Here is a 17,404-nt window from a genome sequence, read left to right on the forward strand (position 1 = left end):
CAGCCTCACAGAGCAGTACCAACAAGGCAGACCAACCTGTTCCAAAGTCCTGGTGCACCGCTCTATCAGTGCAACGGCTGAGTACAAGAAAGCCTAACTCAATGCCCCACACATGGATACTGGAGTGCCTGGCAATGTAAATGGCCTGTATTTGTATAGCGCTTTACTTAGTCCCTAAGGACCCCAAAGCGCTTTCCACTACATTCAGTCATTCACCCATTCGCACACACATTCGAACCACCGACCTTCTGACTAGTGGCTGACCTGCTCTGCCACCTGAGCTGTAAAGTAAAGGCTAATACTGAATACTTATATCATAAACTCAACGGGACTGTGGAAGATAACACTGAAGGACAGCTTCAAAGAAAGCTCACAAGAATATACCAGAATATTCTGTTCCCACTGCTGTTTTGCACAGGCCTCAACCTCCTCAGCTAATCACAAAGAATGGATGTGGATGTGGATTCAGGAGTGGGGTGACCATCATGAGTTACATCAAACTGTATGCCAGGAGCGAGCTAAACATCCACTCACTAATCCACCTCACGATATGGTGAATCTGAAATTTCCACACTCGGAAATTTGACTTGGACTGGATAAGTCCGATTTCAAATTCAAATATTTGCACTGGTTGTGACATACGGGAAAATAAATAGAATCAGCATACTTCTTTTTTTATTATTAATGCTTGAAAGTTTAAAAACTGAAATTTATTTTACAGATGAATCAAATATTTAAGTATACCTTTACCTTTGTATCTGGGTGGTTGCTGACTTTTTACTGCCTCAGTGAAACATAATGAACGTCACAATGCAAGAACGCTGCACTGCATCTCTCCTATGTGGTTGCTTCCTGTTCTCTCTATAGTACAATATTATATTTTACATGGAAATATTGCTGAATTTATATTAATATTTATTTATCCATTCTTCCATCCACTCTCTTCCACTGGAACCTCTCCCAGCTACCATAGGACAAGAGGTGGAGTACAAACCACCCTATGAAGTAAGGCTAACAGAGAGAGACAGACATCTAAAGACACATTCACACCTTCATGCCCACAATTTATTTAGTAAATTTTATTCTTCTTAATAATTTAGCAATAAAACACATGGAAAACAATATTTATATATCACTGCGAAAAACACGCAATTGTGGAGGGTATTTGTGGTTTCCACAAAATTGCAGGGGGTAACTGCTAACTCTGAACAGCGTTATGTTTGAAACAACAGCAGTATATGAAAATCTTCTGAAGATGAATTCAAAAGATCTTTGAATTAAAATATATTTCATATTAAGAACACTATCAGATCATATCCAGCTGCTTGAGCAGCTTGAACACCTTCTTTTACACCAGTTTACAAAAAGCAGTGGCCCCATTTTAATTTTAGGAAACTTCACAACACTCACTGATTTAAACCACTAACGCGTTTTAGAGATGTGATGAGGATGATGTTAATCTTAAATCTGTGCCTGAGTCAGCATACAGACACATGCCGCCCTCATCCTTTGATTTTGTTTGACACACTGTGTCTGGGTCACCTGTTTAACTCACTGCTTTCATGAATGTGTCAACTGTTGAACCTCTGCAGTCATACTGGTCTGTTTTGGGGACACCTAACAACAAATGTTAAAATAAGGACAACAATATCTTCCCATGGTTGTAGCTCATGTGAAACTGTGATATGATCATGATCAGAACACAGTAATATTCTCTAACTGTTAAACCTGAACTTAACTTTTCAGGTTTAACAGTACTCATCCAGTACACTTAGAGAGTTATTGTGACTGTAATCGTTTCTTCTTTTTCTTCAAATAATTACTGACTCACGGGAATCTCTCCAGTATTCAACACTTAATTTAAGATTCATGAGATTATCTGTGAGAAGAGAACCCCCAACGCTGCTGATACAAATAATAAAATCATATTCTTGCATGCAACTGCAAACACTTCAGGATCCTCGGTGGCGCTTGCCTCTCAGCAGCTCCTGACCTCTGGTTTGTGTACCGTGTGTGTCTGTGCCTCTATGAATAATTTACCCCATTAATAAAACCTCTCAGAAGTCCTCCAGTTTCACGAAGCCTGAATTAAAGAGTTGATTTGCAATTACAAAACCCATCTCAGGCCCTCACACAGCGCATCAGAAGTGCCCCTAAGAGTGTGTGGCTGGAGTATTTGTGGTCCCTTTTACTGATGCTCAGGGCAGACAGGTTGGTGGAGTGTGGGAGGTGCTGGGGTGAAGCAGGAGACTTGAGGGAGAGATGAGAAAACACGAGAAGCCTTGAGGCATAATCTGATAGCTGTGCCGACCTCTTCTTCCTGCTTTTCTCTTCAGCATTCTCCCCAAACGCTCTGCCTTCAGTGTTGTCCTCCATCAACATCCAAAAGGCCACATTCTTGATCCAGATCATTTTTAACATTGCTCCCTGTGGAACTCTAGAAAAGTGCCCACCGACAGTGCTGAGAGTTCACATTACTGCCAATGTGTAATAGTGGTGCTGTACATTATTGTCAGTAGGTAACCAGAATGGAAACAGGGGGAGAAAGGTCAGCATTTTACATTAATATACCTTTTGGTACTACTCAAAAAAAGTCTTATTGTCTTCAAGGACATTTTGCAGAACATAAACTTGCTCCTTTTATGCTGAAGCAGATGCTGCATTCACATTAAATGCATTTCTTTAATGGTAAATGGTCTGTATTTGTATAGCGCTTTACATGGTCCTAAGGACCCCAAAGCGCTTTACACAACCAGTCATCCACCCATTCACACACACATCCACACACTGGTGATGGCAGCTACAGTGTAGCCACAGCCACCCTGGGGCGCACTGACAGAGGCTGCTGGACACTGGCGCCACCGGGCCCTCTGACCACCACCAGAGGGTGGTCAACTTAATGTTGCAATACAAAAGGTTAAAGTGGAAACATTCTCCAGTTTTCACTTCCTAATGAAACATGCGTTTGGTCCCGTGTGTCATGACCATTTATATACTCTCCTCTTTGTATTTTGTTTCTCTTGTTGTTTGTCATCTCTCTGTCTTCCTCTTTCCTTCTTTTCTTCCCTGTCCTCTTATTCCTCCCTATTAACGTTACTATATAAAACACATTGAGATGACTATTATTGTGAACTGGCACTGTACACATATCACTGCAGCTCTAATTACTGTCAAGTTCACGTGTGTTGAATTTGCCCTCATTCACTTTGCTCTACAAAGTGCATCTACATTTAAAGTGTTTTGAAATACAGCCAGAATAAACCCTGTATAATACTGCAAATCCTATTATGCTGTATAATAAATATAATAAACAGGGGTGCACATAACTGGTACACAGGCTGCGCAACAAAAATTAGCAATGCGTAGTGACACTTGTGTTACCAAGTACCTTTGCGTACTTATAGTTGCTGTATAATAAATATAATAAATAGGGGTGGGTTTTAATAATCGATTAAAATCAATTCTGGCTTACGGATAACGTGATATCGATTCATTAAAATCCTGAATCGATTTTTTAATATAAATGTATTTTGCCCGAAATTCCAGAATCTCTGGTGAAACGTCACAAAATTTTGACAACCACCAAACATTTAAAACAGTAAATGAGAGCAGGTACAGGCTTCTGCACAAAGACGTAAACACAAAGCGCGGACCGCGGATCAGAATCAGTGAGATGTGACTTTCTCACCCGACGGCACGGACACGGTCGGGGCTGAAAGCCGACAGCTCGCTGATTCTGATGGTTTTTTCCCTTTTACTTACTTCCAAAAAGAAAACCTAATTTCTGCCTTTCAATAGGCTACTGAACAAATTTAAACTTTCTAAAATTATGCAAAATGCAAAATGCTTAGCCGTGTCTAATAAAACTGCTGTAACTTCAGAGGTGATGTTCGTATGTTGATTAATTGGTTTCTTTCATTTTTGATGTACTGCAGAATATTTTTATAAAATCCAGGCCAGGAAAATCACCTTCATGTTTTTCAGTGTTTTATCTTCCGCTACTTTGACACAAAGGCCTCTGCTGTGATGCTCACACCTTTGATAAAGTCTTGCCTGTGTCAGCTTCCTTTTTATAGATACAAAAATATGTAAATGTACTGTTCTGAATTATAATATTTCTGACTGAGGCAAAATTTCCCCGATTCAAAACGAATCGTGGATCGAATCGATTCAGGACCTTATGAATCGGAATCTAATCGATTCTAGAAATCAGTGACGATACCCAGCCCTAATAATAAATAAGTTTTAACAAAACATTAGCAAGAGCTAATGTTTGTGTCAGCGTTTGTGGCAAGAAGGAGACCCAAATTTCCGGTCAAAGAGTGCGTTTATTTATAGTGAGAATATGAACAATGTGTGATCGTTTCCATCAAAGTGCTCCCGACTCCCGAACAGTGCTCGCGGTACGTGGCATGAATGGTGAAAACTCCCACACTCTGCTCCCGGGACACACTCCTCTCCAGGTTCCTAACAAGACGTGACGAACAAACACCAGCAAAGATAGTTTCACCTCAGAGCTGAGGATGTACTGACTACGTAACTCAACGAGCCACTGTCGACTGAAGCTCGGCAACACGGTTAAGTAGAGGCCCACTGACGAGGATGAGCGGCGTCAGCCTGTGAGACTTGCTTCAGTGTGGGAAAAACCTGCCAGTCTGGTGATGCCCATAAACTGTTACGCTGGATACACACACACGTACATATAAAGGAGGAAGCAGGGGACCACGAGGGGAGCCATCACAAAGGCAGGTTGACCAGCGAGGACTGCCAGACCATGACAGTTGGTTTGTTATCTCTAGCTGTTTCCTGAAGTCTTTCTCTGAGTTTACGGCATCAGTTTCTTCTAACAGAGTGATGATGCCAGGAATGTCATTCATACTATTGTTTATAAGAGCCATTCCTGATACTGGGGAAAAAAATATTTTCATTTTATTATTATTTCTTTTCCTTTCTTTCTTTTTTTTTTTTGCTATTTTTCTTCTCACACTGAACGAGTTTCAAAGATAAATTGATAATTGGTACTCTTGTTAGAGATTATTAAAGTGTTCTGATTCTGATTCTTCTTGAACAAGAAAAGATAAAAATTCCAAAAAGAAAGCAGAATAGTGTATAAATACATATCAAGATGTGAAGCCATTAAATCTAATACTTCAGGCCGTATAAACATGATCAAAATGAACATACCCAATTTTTTATATCTCTTCCAGCCACTTCCTCTGCCTCTTCCAAAATAATTCTTTGATAAGCTAAACAGTATCTTTAATTGATTTATTTGGAATAACAAAAAACCTAGACTAAGACTTTGCTTGTTGTACCTGCCATATGAAAGAGGGGGGTTACAAATACCCAATCTTAGACTGTATTACTGGTCTGCAAAACCGCGCTCAGCCACTTTTCCACTGAGACACCCCCGACCTGGATACAAATTGAACAAACATCAGTAACACATCTTCAATTAAATCTGTATTTATTTTCTGCAATAACCCTTTTTTTAAAAACACAATAGATATTTGGTATAGGGCCCATCAGTATTTGGGAGATAAGTCTTCTATCTCTCGTTTTTCACCTATTTGGGCCAACACATGTTTTAAAGCAGGAAGAGCCGATGGGGGTTTCAAAAGATGGGCAGATACAGGTGTACAGAAGGTGGCAGATCTTTATAAGGATGGCAACCCTCTTACATTTGATCAGTTATGCGAAATATACAGCATCCCCAAAAACATTTTTTAAATATCAACAAGTTAAACATTTCATTATGTCAAAATATAAACAGACTGTATCTGAGCCACCATTATCACAATTGGAGAATGTCATACTTCAAAGGCCCTTGGGTAGAGGTCGTATCTCTTTATTCTATACAGCTCTATTAACACATGATAAAGAATCCACCTGACAAGTTGGACGCATGGATGTCAAGTTGGACGCTAACATCCACGAGGAAATACAGGAGGCGGACTGGGAAACTGCATGTTTAAAAGCTCAAAGGCAATCAATTAATACAAGGATGAAACTCCTCCAATATAAGTAGAACTGAATCGCTGGTCGCCTGTCATCCCAGATAGTTGCAGTAAATGTTTAGACGAGAAGGGCACTCTGTTTCACTGTGCATGGAGCTGTCCAAAATTACAGCAGTACTGGAAATCAGTCACGCAAACTCTATCTAAGATTGTTGGAGTAAATATACCTGTTGAAGCAAAAATGTGTGTGTTGGGTATAAATCCAAAGAACCGTGATTTTAGCTCCAGACAGCTAAAATAAATTGACTTTGGACTCCTGCAAGCCAGGTGCTTAATATGTTTGTATTGGAAGAAAATGGATGAACCCACAAGTAGTCACGTGCGAATCATAAACGAATCGTTCAATACTCGAGAATCACTTTACTGACTCAAAAATTCAAAGGCCCAAATGAGTCATTCACTGACTCATCCCTGTTGCTGTTAGCAAACTAATTTCATTAGTAGAAATATATCTAACTTATAATTAAAATTGTGGGGAAAAAAACAACAGCCAGTTTCTTAACAGAAACATTTCTGCTCTGGACTGGAAAGAAAAACCCTGAGTAGAAAGCTCACATCAAGACAATATTGCCGTACATTTTGGGAGGAACACCCTGGAACTGGTGCGGGAGTATGAAAGGGAATCAAGGAAACTAGCAGATTACAGGAACCATCTCCGTTTCAACCTAAGATGCAGACAAAGCAGAGTTGTTCCTAAGAGCCTGCGCCTTGGATTCACTGTCAGGGGATACAGAGCAGACTTGATTCTACAGAGAGCGCAAAATCACCTTTTAAGTGAAAGGATAAGACAGGTCCATTTCACCATAGATGCCCTCCAGATCAAGATCAGCCAGACTCTGCAGGAACTGGAAATCCTTCTACCCTCTCCAATCTTAGAAGAGGTTTACAAGTTTGTGGACAAAGCTCAGCGGGCCCAACACTCTAAAGGAGAAGAAAGACAACGCAGGAAATTTCACACCTTGCTTTCAAAAACACACACTCCTCATCCTGAACCTACACAACCCAGAGAAGAAAACACACCGGAAGACAGTCGGGAGAAATGGGTGAAGAACTTTTCAGACTGGAATCTCACTGAACCTGAAAAGAGAGTATTAGCCAAAGGACTCAATTTTGCCATTTCTCTGCAACAGTTGCCCATAGTGGACCTCATCTCAGCCACAGAAACCGCCATACGGATTAATAAATTATCACAGACAGAAGCAGAGCAAATCAGGATGAAGGTCTCGGCCACCCTCTCCAGTGCCAAAGTCCCTCCGTTTAACCTCACATTACAAGAAAAGAAGGCCGTCGCTTCCCTGAGCAAAGACCACAGCATCACTGTTTTACCAGCTGATAAGGGAAGATGCACCGTGGTCCTAAACACTACAGATTACCACACAAAGATCACTACGCTCCTCAGTGACAACAATACCTACGAAGCCTTGAAGCGAGACCCCACAAGCAGCTACAAAAAGAAAGTTATAGCTTGCCTTCAGGACCTTGAAAAGGACAAAATCATTGACTGCCTTACATATCACCGCCTTTACCCAGGGGATGCCATACCCTGCATTTCCTGCACTTCCTAAGATCCACAAAGAAGCTGTCCACTCAGACCCATAGTCAGCAGCATAAACTCAGCCACTTATAACATTGCTAAACACCTTGCTACCATCCTTGCGCCTCTCGTGGGGAACACCCCACACCACATCAAGAACTCCACCGACTTCACCGACAAGGTCCAGAAACTTACCCTGGATCCAGATGAAACCATGGTGTCCTTTGATGTAGTCTCTCTCTTCACCTGCATACCCACCACGGAGGCCGTGGAGACTGTCAGAAAACGACTACAAGAAGACAGCTCCTTGGAGGACAGGACCAACTTCACACCCGATCAGATCTGCACACTGTTAGACCTCTGCCTCACCACTACATATTTCAAATACAACGAAGGCTTTTACAGACAAAAACATGGCTGTGCCATGGGCTCCCCCGTGTCACCTATTGTAGCAACCTTTACATGGAGGAAGTGGAAAGGAAGGCTCTTGGCTCTTTCAAAGGAAGAGTACCCAGCCACTGGTACAGATATGTAGACGACACCTGGGTCAACATCAAGACACAAGAAGTGGAATCCTTCACTGCGCACATTAACGCTGTGGATAAAAACATCAAGTTCACCAGGGAAGACACAAAGGACGACTGTCTGCCTTTCCTGGACTGCGCTGTGCACATTGAAGAGAACGGCAAACTCAACATCGAAGTTTACCGGAAGCCCACACACACAGACCAGTACCTCCTCTTTGACTCCCATCACCCTCTGGAACACAAACTTGGAGTAATCAGGACCCTACACCACCGGGCAGGACATGTTCCCTCTAAGCCTGAAGGGGAAAAGAAGGAACACACACATTCTTAAAGTCAGCAAAGAGGCACAGAAAAGAAGACCAGACACCAGCGAGGGAGGATAAGAAGGACAGACGCAACAACATTGTCATCCCCTATGTAGCCGGTGTATCAGAGAAACTCAGGAGAGTTTTCTCCAAGCATGACATCCCGGTGCATTTCAGACCCAGCAACACGCTCAGACAGAAACTGGTTCACCCGAAAGACAAAACTCCAAAACACAGACTTAACAATGTGGTGTATGCTGTACAGTGCAGCGAGGAATGCTCAGACCTCTACATTGGAGAGACCAAACAGCCACTTCACAAGCACATGGCACAACACAGAAGAGCCACCTCCACAGGACAAGACTCAGCAGTCCATCTGCATCTTAAGGATAAAGGACACTCTTTCGAGGATGCCAATGTTCACATTTTGGACAGAGAGGACAGATGGTTTGAAAGAGGAGTGAAAGAAGCATCTATGTCCACTGTGAGCGACCATCTTTGAACAGAGGCGGGGCTTACGACACCAACTGTCTGCCATCTATAATCCAGTTTTGACATCCTTCCCAGACGCCTTAACGCCCACTCACATCCTGGGCCATCTGACCTCAGATCAAATCACACGATAAGGTGGGGCCAGGTTTCACAATGAGCTCACCCGAAACCCTGGCTGATTGTGACCCACACCCATTGTCACACCCTGGCTCAGGTGATTAGAGGATCATCAGGGGGGAAACTCCCACTGAGTTTAAATCTGGGACTCTCCACCATTTGACCTTAGAACTGAAGAAGCTTCTCGGATGAGAGGTGAAACGTCTTCAAGCAACTTAAAGAAGTCCAGACGCTTTTCTGTCCAAGCTCCTTTGACTACGATGACCTGGATGACTGAGAACCTTCACAGACATCAAGACAATACCTCCTCTGTTCACAGTAGCATCGCTCTGCTAACATGCTAGCAGCACATTTGAGTTACTCACCCCTTCCCTTCCTGTGCGGAATCATAACATGAACAAATCACTCAGGAGTCACTCACCCCCTCCCTCCTGGCTCACAGCTTCTTCTTCTTCTTCTTGGTTGACAACCAACATTAAGGAGCATTACCGCCCCCTGGCTCACAGCTCAGTGGACATTTTGATGAGAAAATATATATTTGACACATTTGAGGAAAATACTAATAAAATAAAATAAAAATAAATAAAATAAATGTTCCCTTTAGAAATCTTATTTTTTTGCTCTATAAAAATAGTTGTTTTTCTTTTTCAATCACTCATCTTAGCAGTAGGATATACATGAAAAGAGAAACAAATTAAGTTTGAGTAAAAATGTACATTTTTACACTCTCTGGGCAACTGACTCAGTGACTCAAATGACTCAAAAAACCCGATTCATTTTGGCGAGTGACTCATTCAAACTCAAATCAGTAAAAATAATCGAATTTACCATCACTACCTTCAAGTCATATGTGGGTGAAGGAGATGGCATCATGTATTGTATTGGAACGACTTACTTATATTGTTAGAGGAAAGGGAGTAGATTTAGAAGAAATATGGTTACATTTAACTGAGTTTCTCAGACATTATGAAGGGAATTAATTTAGAAAATGATACTTGGTGCTGAGTTTTTTTGTTTGTTTGTTTGTTTTTGTCATTTTTATTTTTCGTTCTCGCATTGGTTTTATTTTATTTTATTTTTAAATCTATATTTGTTTATTTTGGGGACGATGTTGTTTAATATAAATCTTATGTTAACTGTACTATTATTCTTTGCTTGTTCTGTAATATAAAACTCATTAAACATTTTTGTTTTTTAAATCTAACACTTCATGCTCTCATGTTTTTCTGTACCAATGGATTTTGCATGTACTCTATCTGCCTTCTAACAGAAGAAGAATTAATTAAATATTTGTTTACAGATTGGTACCTGGGACCCTCCGAGTGGCCTAAACATGACAGACAACCAGAAAGGGAAGACAACTAATGTCTCTGACTCCTTGTCCAATCGATCCCTGGTGGTGTCTACTATACTGGTAGGGTTACTTTTCTTTGAGATCTTAAGCTTAGGACTGTATAACATGACGCCTCCTGTGGAGAAATATGTCATTCAGAGTTCTCTGGTCTATTTTTCTGGCTCTTTCAGAACAGTATTGCACAGTCTTCCTCATAGCTTACTACACAATAACAAGTGTGCTTTGAAACACATCGCTAAATCTTACTAAGGCTGCGTCCACACGTACATGGGTATTTTTTGAAATGCAGATTTTTCTATGCGTTTGCATCTTTCGTCCACAGGTAAACGGCGTTTTCGGTCACTGCAAACCGCAATTTTTTAAAAACTCCTGCCAGGGTGGAGATTTTCGAAAACTCCGTTTTTGCGTTTTTGCATTTACGTGTGGACGAGGAAAATGGAGAAAACGCAGCGTCAAAGGTGTGCGCCTTTTTTGACGTCACACTGTGCGCCACGTTATTGTTTCAGTGAAATTAATTTCTACAATGGCGGACTTAGACAAAACACTGTTACTGTTAATTTTACTCTCTGCTGTGTTTAAATGCTTACATATACACACACAGTTACTGTCCTCAAAACATAGGACTCAGTTCTGCTTCTATGGTAAATGGTAAATGGCCTGTATTTGTATAGCGCTTTACACATCAGTCACACACATGTTCACACACTGGTGATGGCAGCTACATTGTAGCCACAGCTGCCCTGGGACGCACTGACAGAGGCGAGGCTGCCGGACACTGGCGCCACCGGGCTCTCTGACCCTCTGCTTCTATGCGCCATCTTTGTTTACTCTGCCATTTCTACACGGTTAGGAATATATCGACACCTGTTGCTTTGGCATGTTCCCGGCAGCGTTTTCCTTTGTTTTTGGCGTTTACGTGTGGACGGGATTTTTTAAAAATGAAAAAGGAAAATCTCAGTTTTCAAAAATACCCGTGTACGTGTGGAGCTAGCCTAAAACTTTTGAGTACATTAGTTCATCTTATCAATTAGTATATAGTGTGCTGTCAAGACACAATGTCAATATGACACAATACGTTGTTATGTCTAATATGAACGTCAGTGCAGACACTGAAAGCGCAAGGCTAAAAAAGCCTCCAATGCCTTCATCCTCCAGGAACTGCTTGGATACTCTGACCACCCAGCACTCAAAATGTGGTCATAAATGTTTTGTACTTGTAAATCAGTTTTGTATTTGTGCATCTGTAGATAAGAAAAAGATTTGTGTGTGTAAAAATATTTACACAAGTTACAAATTCTTTTTGTTAAGGTCTGGTTACACATACAAAGCAAGAAAATCCTTGTGAAACTCTGCACTCAGAGGACATGACATTGACCCATCTGTTCTCTCATTGGATAGATAAATTTGTGATTGACATGACATTGACCAATCAGCTGAAAAGAAGAAAAATTGGCTCAAAATTTGTACTTGTGAGTTGAAACTTGAGTGCAGAGTTTCACATGGATTTTTTTTGCTTTGTATCTGTAACCAGACCTTAACAACAAAAAATTGCAACTTATGTAAATATTTTCACGCACACAAATCTTTTTTTCGCACACACAAATTCTTATCTACAGATGCACAAATATACGCATTCTGATTTACCAGTGCAAAATATTTATGACAATTTGAGCCCATAAGTATCTTACTATCTCAACTTAGTATCACAGCAAAGTGTGAAATGTACAAGCATGCAGAAGTTGCAGTAAGTTACAGTGAGCTTCAATAACAGCAGAGGGAGATATTTTATTTCAAGTCATGAAAATAATCACAGGAAAGCATTAAAATGTAAATACATATTAGCTGCCAAGGTAATAGTTTCTGGTGATTAATGACCCTCGCATGTACTTCATATGTCTTTTGATCACTAACGACCTCTTGGCTTTGAATACATTATCTCCTCCAGCTGCAGCTGCAGCTTCTCCATGCATTAATGCAGCTTCCGCATGGGTATCCATGTCACGCTATGGACAGATAAAGCTTGAAATGGGCACAGTGGACTGGCGTGTTAATTGCATCCTTTGCCATGATGCTGGGTTGAGAGATCTGAGCATTCCTCAGTGGATCTGCCTGCTCAGACCATCACTGATTGACTGCCAAACCAGACACGCTGAATGATGTTGCAGGCACCATTACATTCTCCCCAGCTTCCACAGACCCTTTCACGTCTTTCAAGACTGAATGATTGTGAACAAAAATCTACTTTCAGTGTTTTATGTTTAGTATTTATAGAACTCACATTAGTGTTTCATTATGGTGCTTAAGTAATTTTAATAGCGATGAAAACAAGAGACTTATTGATACACGAGGATCTGGAAACGAAACATTTCGTGTAATTTTTCAGTTACATTTAATTACATGGCTCCTGTGCTCATGGGCAGGCGTCATGAAAATGTTGCTATCTATGTAATGGAATACATGAAAATCATTCAGGTGCAGCAAATACAGAGGCCCTTAAGCTCTTCTCTTTCACTTTGAAATAATTGCTCCCAAATCTTTTCATTAATTAATCACACCTTATTTAATATTAACGCCTCCATGTTAGCACACATAAAAGCTACCCCCCCCCCCCCCCCCCCCCCCAAAAAAAACACTCTTCTTTTGTTTCTTCTTTTTTATTAGCTTGTCTCGAGCTATAAGAGTCATGAGCTGACTGTCAATTATCAACTCACATCTGTCTTTTCTTGGAGGGCAGGGGGCTCAACCTGCTTTGTGCTCATGATGCACCTCTACACTTCTAAAATTATTAACTTGTCAAAAGCTTATTTGTGTTTCAGCAGTGTTTCTGCTCATGTTCACGGCTTGTATACATTTTAGAAATTATGTACATCAGAAATATTATTGGCTGGCTGAAAACAATAAGGACAGATGATGTAATGTTTATTAGCAAAAACAAATGGCTTCATGCGTTTTAAGCCTCTTTGAGATTAAGAAAAAATACTTACCCCTTTCTCTTTTTTGCTATTTTTTCCTATGCGGTTATTAACCCCGGGATTAGAGGAAATGCTGTGGAGCTGCTGATTAATGTCACAGCACCACATCTGTGTTTCATATATTTACATTTAACATCAAAGGTTCATCAGTTTTATCTCTTATAATTCACATATTTTGGAGGTAAAAATGACTCGTTGCCAAAGAAGACCTCTCTTATCAGAGGACGTTTTGCTTTACTGATTAATCTTGAAACATTTTGTTTCAAAGCTTCCTTTATGTTTTTACTGTGGGGCATAAATGCACACGTTGTAAAAGTCCCCCCTCTAAGTGTATGCCTGTGGCTGTGGTTATGAACACAGACAGCACAGAGTCTGCCGTGTGATGGCACCATGGCACTAAAGGGAAACTTTAAGAAGAAATTCACATTAAAGCCATTTATGAGCCTGATATCGAAGAAGCAAGTGTAAAAATAACAATATCAAGTAAATTGCGGGTTGTCATTATTTATCACAGGTCTTCTTTCTTTCCGCACATGCTGTGAAGTGATTGGATTGTAGTTATTAGCAAAGACTCTCCACCGCTGTAATTGCCATATCAGGATTGAGTCATGGGGAGATGTGTGATGGCTGTGAGCAGCAAAGAAAAGGAGGGAGGGCTGACAATAATTGGGTTTGTTACATTTGATTGATGCACACTTTCATCTGGCTTCTCATCATTTTCTCCTGGATTATGTACTATAAAACATGATGTAATTACTCTTGAGATCTTGGCCTATCAACAGTTTATCTACTCAGGAAGTCATTCCAGTTATGCTGTTGTGGAAATGGAGTACCTTTAGGCTAATAGCTAGAGCTGTGGATAATATACCGTGTAATGTCTTGGAGAGAGCAAGGACCAGACTTGCTTTCATTGTCACAGAAACAACCAGTTGTTTTTATGATTCGCTGCAGGGGAACAGTAGAGCAGAGTGTTTTGTGCGTCATGTAAACTAACATTTAAACTCGGTTAAGGTGTTGCAAAATATTTTCTGGAGGTGTGAACAGACAGTTACAGCTACAAATCAAAAAGGCCACCGTGACATCTTAATATGTCAAGTCACCAGTTGATTAAACAGCAAATCATATCTTACTTCATCATTATCATACTGTAAACCTAAATGCTCAGAGTAAATGATAGAGTAGGTAGTCTAAACTTAATTTATCAAATACAGTTTCTACTACCATGAAAAGGTAAGGCCTCTTTTGGGTTTTCTCTCTTGTTGAGTTACTGAAATCTTGATTAACCACCTGTTTTGCAGGTTCAGTAACATCTTATACTGAATTTTAAAGTAACTCTGGAGGTGAGTGGAGGGTTGGTTGTTCCATGGTGGTTCCTCCCCTCCTTGCTCCAGTCTTCATGCCAACTATCCTTGGGCAAAATACTAACCCCAATATGGTCTCCGATGCATCCATTGGAGTGTGAATGTCAGATAGGAGGCACTTGAGTATACAGAAAGTGCTTGTATGAATGGCTAAGTGAGGCATATTGTATAAAGTGCTTTGTGTGCTCGGGTACAGTGAAAAAGCACTATATGACAAACAGTTCATTTACCATTTACTTTTTGTGTTCCCCTATAACTGTGCAGTGTAGAGACACATTATACACAACGTGCAGGAAAGATTAGGGTTTTTATAGCAAATTATGGAAGGTAATTCAAATATTACATACATTTTGTTATACTGACTAGTTTAATGATTACAAGAATTCATTTATAGTTCATTTCTTCAGGTTGTGGTTATCACCATGTTTGAACATTAAAGCTATCAATCTGCTCAGCCAAATGGGTGAGCACATAAGGCTTTTTCCATTGCTTCTTTCTTGGTGTGGCAGTCAAAGGGAGATGAGTAAGCATGATTAACGTACATAGACTATAAAAGATGAAACCATCATTTCACCCACTGGGTTTGGATTCCACATTTTCAAGTTTTCGAGTTTGTAAATTATCAGTGTGACCAAGCTTTGTTATCAAGCTGTAAAAACAAATTGTATGAGTGCAATGCACACATATCTCTACTGTTTAGGACTGATACATTAATAAAACTGCACAAGACAATTCCATTAAAATTCTCCAGTGGATTATAGATGAGGCCTTGTAGACAGGAACTGGGTTCTACACTCTGTGCTACCACCTATTTATCTATTACAGCAGCCACATCCCTAACTTTTAAGTCTGTTACACATTGAACGTGTTGTGAGAAAACAATTTGAAATTCTGAATTTTCTGTAATACTTGTGTAACACAGACGCACAACAAACATGATGTATTTTTGTGGAAAATTTTTCCTCAGAACATGTGAAAAATGAGTGGGGGTCCTGGTAACCTTGATACAGTTGAGGTAACATGATTCGTTGCTGTTGTCATCATCTTGTGAATCACATTTGGTCTCATCACTCACGCAGGACCAATTGGCCTTGGAAAACCATACTGGGGGCAAATTTCATATACAAACCACAGATCACACAAACCCCTCCTCCACATTAAGAGGTTTGTTTAGTTTTTTTGCTTCTTTTTCCCTTGTTTCATGTTGGTAATCATGAGCATGCCACCAGAACCGTTACAGCTTTACCATATAAAAAAAATAATTCCGAAAACGTTAGGACTTAATTATAAGAATAAAAAGAGAATGCACTGTTTTTCAAATCATGGAAAACCCAGATTTATTCACAATATAAGATAGAAAACATCAAATGTTTAAACTGAGACATTTTAGTATTTCATGCAAATATCTGTGTAGGTTCTCATTCATCCAGGTCATGGTAATCTAAAGAGCTTGGAAAGAAAAGCGACTGGAATTCTCTCAATCAATTCACCTCCCATCCAAAAAGCGTCTTCAGTTCTAAAAGCAAATGGTAGAGCCAAGGTGTTTAAAAGGGCATGGGTGATTATCAACAGAGGTGTCGAGTGAAGCCATTGTGGGACTGTCCATCGCCCTATCATGTAACCTATTGAGATCACCTGACAAAAGGTGCGAATGGGCTTTAAAGCAGCTGAGAAGGGGTCTCAAAACGGCATTGTAGATGGCAGACAGCTGGTGTTGAAAGCGACCACATGTTTTAAGAGCTTTCTTAATATTTTTTTCCCTTCTGGCTTAGAGGAAATATTTGCTGCCTGGTGCTGCAGGGTGCTGATTACTCCAACACGGCAGTGAAAGTGGTTAGGTAATGCGTTGCTTAAGGTGCGACGTGTGGAAAACAGGGTCTGGTCACTTAATCGATTAGTGACTAGGTTGATTGTGGCTGTGATCTTGTACAGGCCAATAAACCTGGGAGTGAGTTTCTTGGATTCACTATGAAGTTTCAGGTGTCTTGTGGAGAGCCAGACCCGGTCCCCTGGTTGAAACAAATGGCCGGGGAGATGTCAGCAACAATGTTGTTTGGCATATTTAGCATTGGACTGAGAAATAGTGGCCTGAACTGTGACGTCATTCAGGGGTAAGACCGCAAAGGATTCTGGGAACTCGTGGCAAGAGGTACTAGCGCACGCAGACTTTCAATTGAAATCAGTCACACATCGATAAAAAGAAACACAAAAAATGGCAAGAAGCTGTGGTATTATTAACTGCAATAGCCGGTCACATGAGAGCCACGGGAAGCCGACGGGTAAAGAGATCGGTTGTTATCGGATTACGTCGTTGAAGAGAAAGAAAGAGAAATTGTTCGAGCCATGGTTCCGAAGTAACAAAGAGCCACGGATGGCCTGGATTGCAGCCATTCAACGACCAAATATAACGTCTCAGAACACTCCAGCTCACAGGTTAGTCTGCTCCAAGCATTTCCACAAAGGTCAGTCTTCTGTTGTAGTTATTACGTAATTTATCATAATTGGTGATATAGGTTACAAGCAAGTCTGGCGCTGAACAGAAATTGTCGCGCTATGCTCCTTTATTTATTGTGCATAAATAGTGAATTGTCCTGACACAATATTGCGTTTCGCTTCTATTATTACCATGGTACACTGACAAAAACATATACTTTTATTCACAGGATAAAACAGTTGTTTTCTATCACTAATTGTCCAGTACGATTACAGCATACAGTATTATTGT

General features: G+C 40.5%; 1 protein-coding gene across 3 annotated transcripts in view; it reads left to right on the plus strand.

The window, feature by feature from the left end:
• The window catches only part of grik2 (glutamate receptor, ionotropic, kainate 2), a 328,033-nt gene that overhangs the window by 202,283 nt on the left and 108,346 nt on the right, over positions 1-17,404 (plus strand). For all 3 annotated transcript variants that reach the window (XM_004569101.5, XM_004569102.4, XM_076889664.1), the window contains one exon: positions 10,293-10,406. In XM_004569101.5, the coding sequence (XP_004569158.1) occupies positions 10,293-10,406 (114 nt within the window). The remainder of the gene's footprint in view (positions 1-10,292; positions 10,407-17,404) is intronic.

The sequence above is a fragment of the Maylandia zebra genome, linkage group LG11, assembly GCF_041146795.1.
Source record: "Maylandia zebra isolate NMK-2024a linkage group LG11, Mzebra_GT3a, whole genome shotgun sequence".
In the NCBI taxonomy this organism is placed as follows: domain Eukaryota; kingdom Metazoa; phylum Chordata; class Actinopteri; order Cichliformes; family Cichlidae; genus Maylandia; species Maylandia zebra.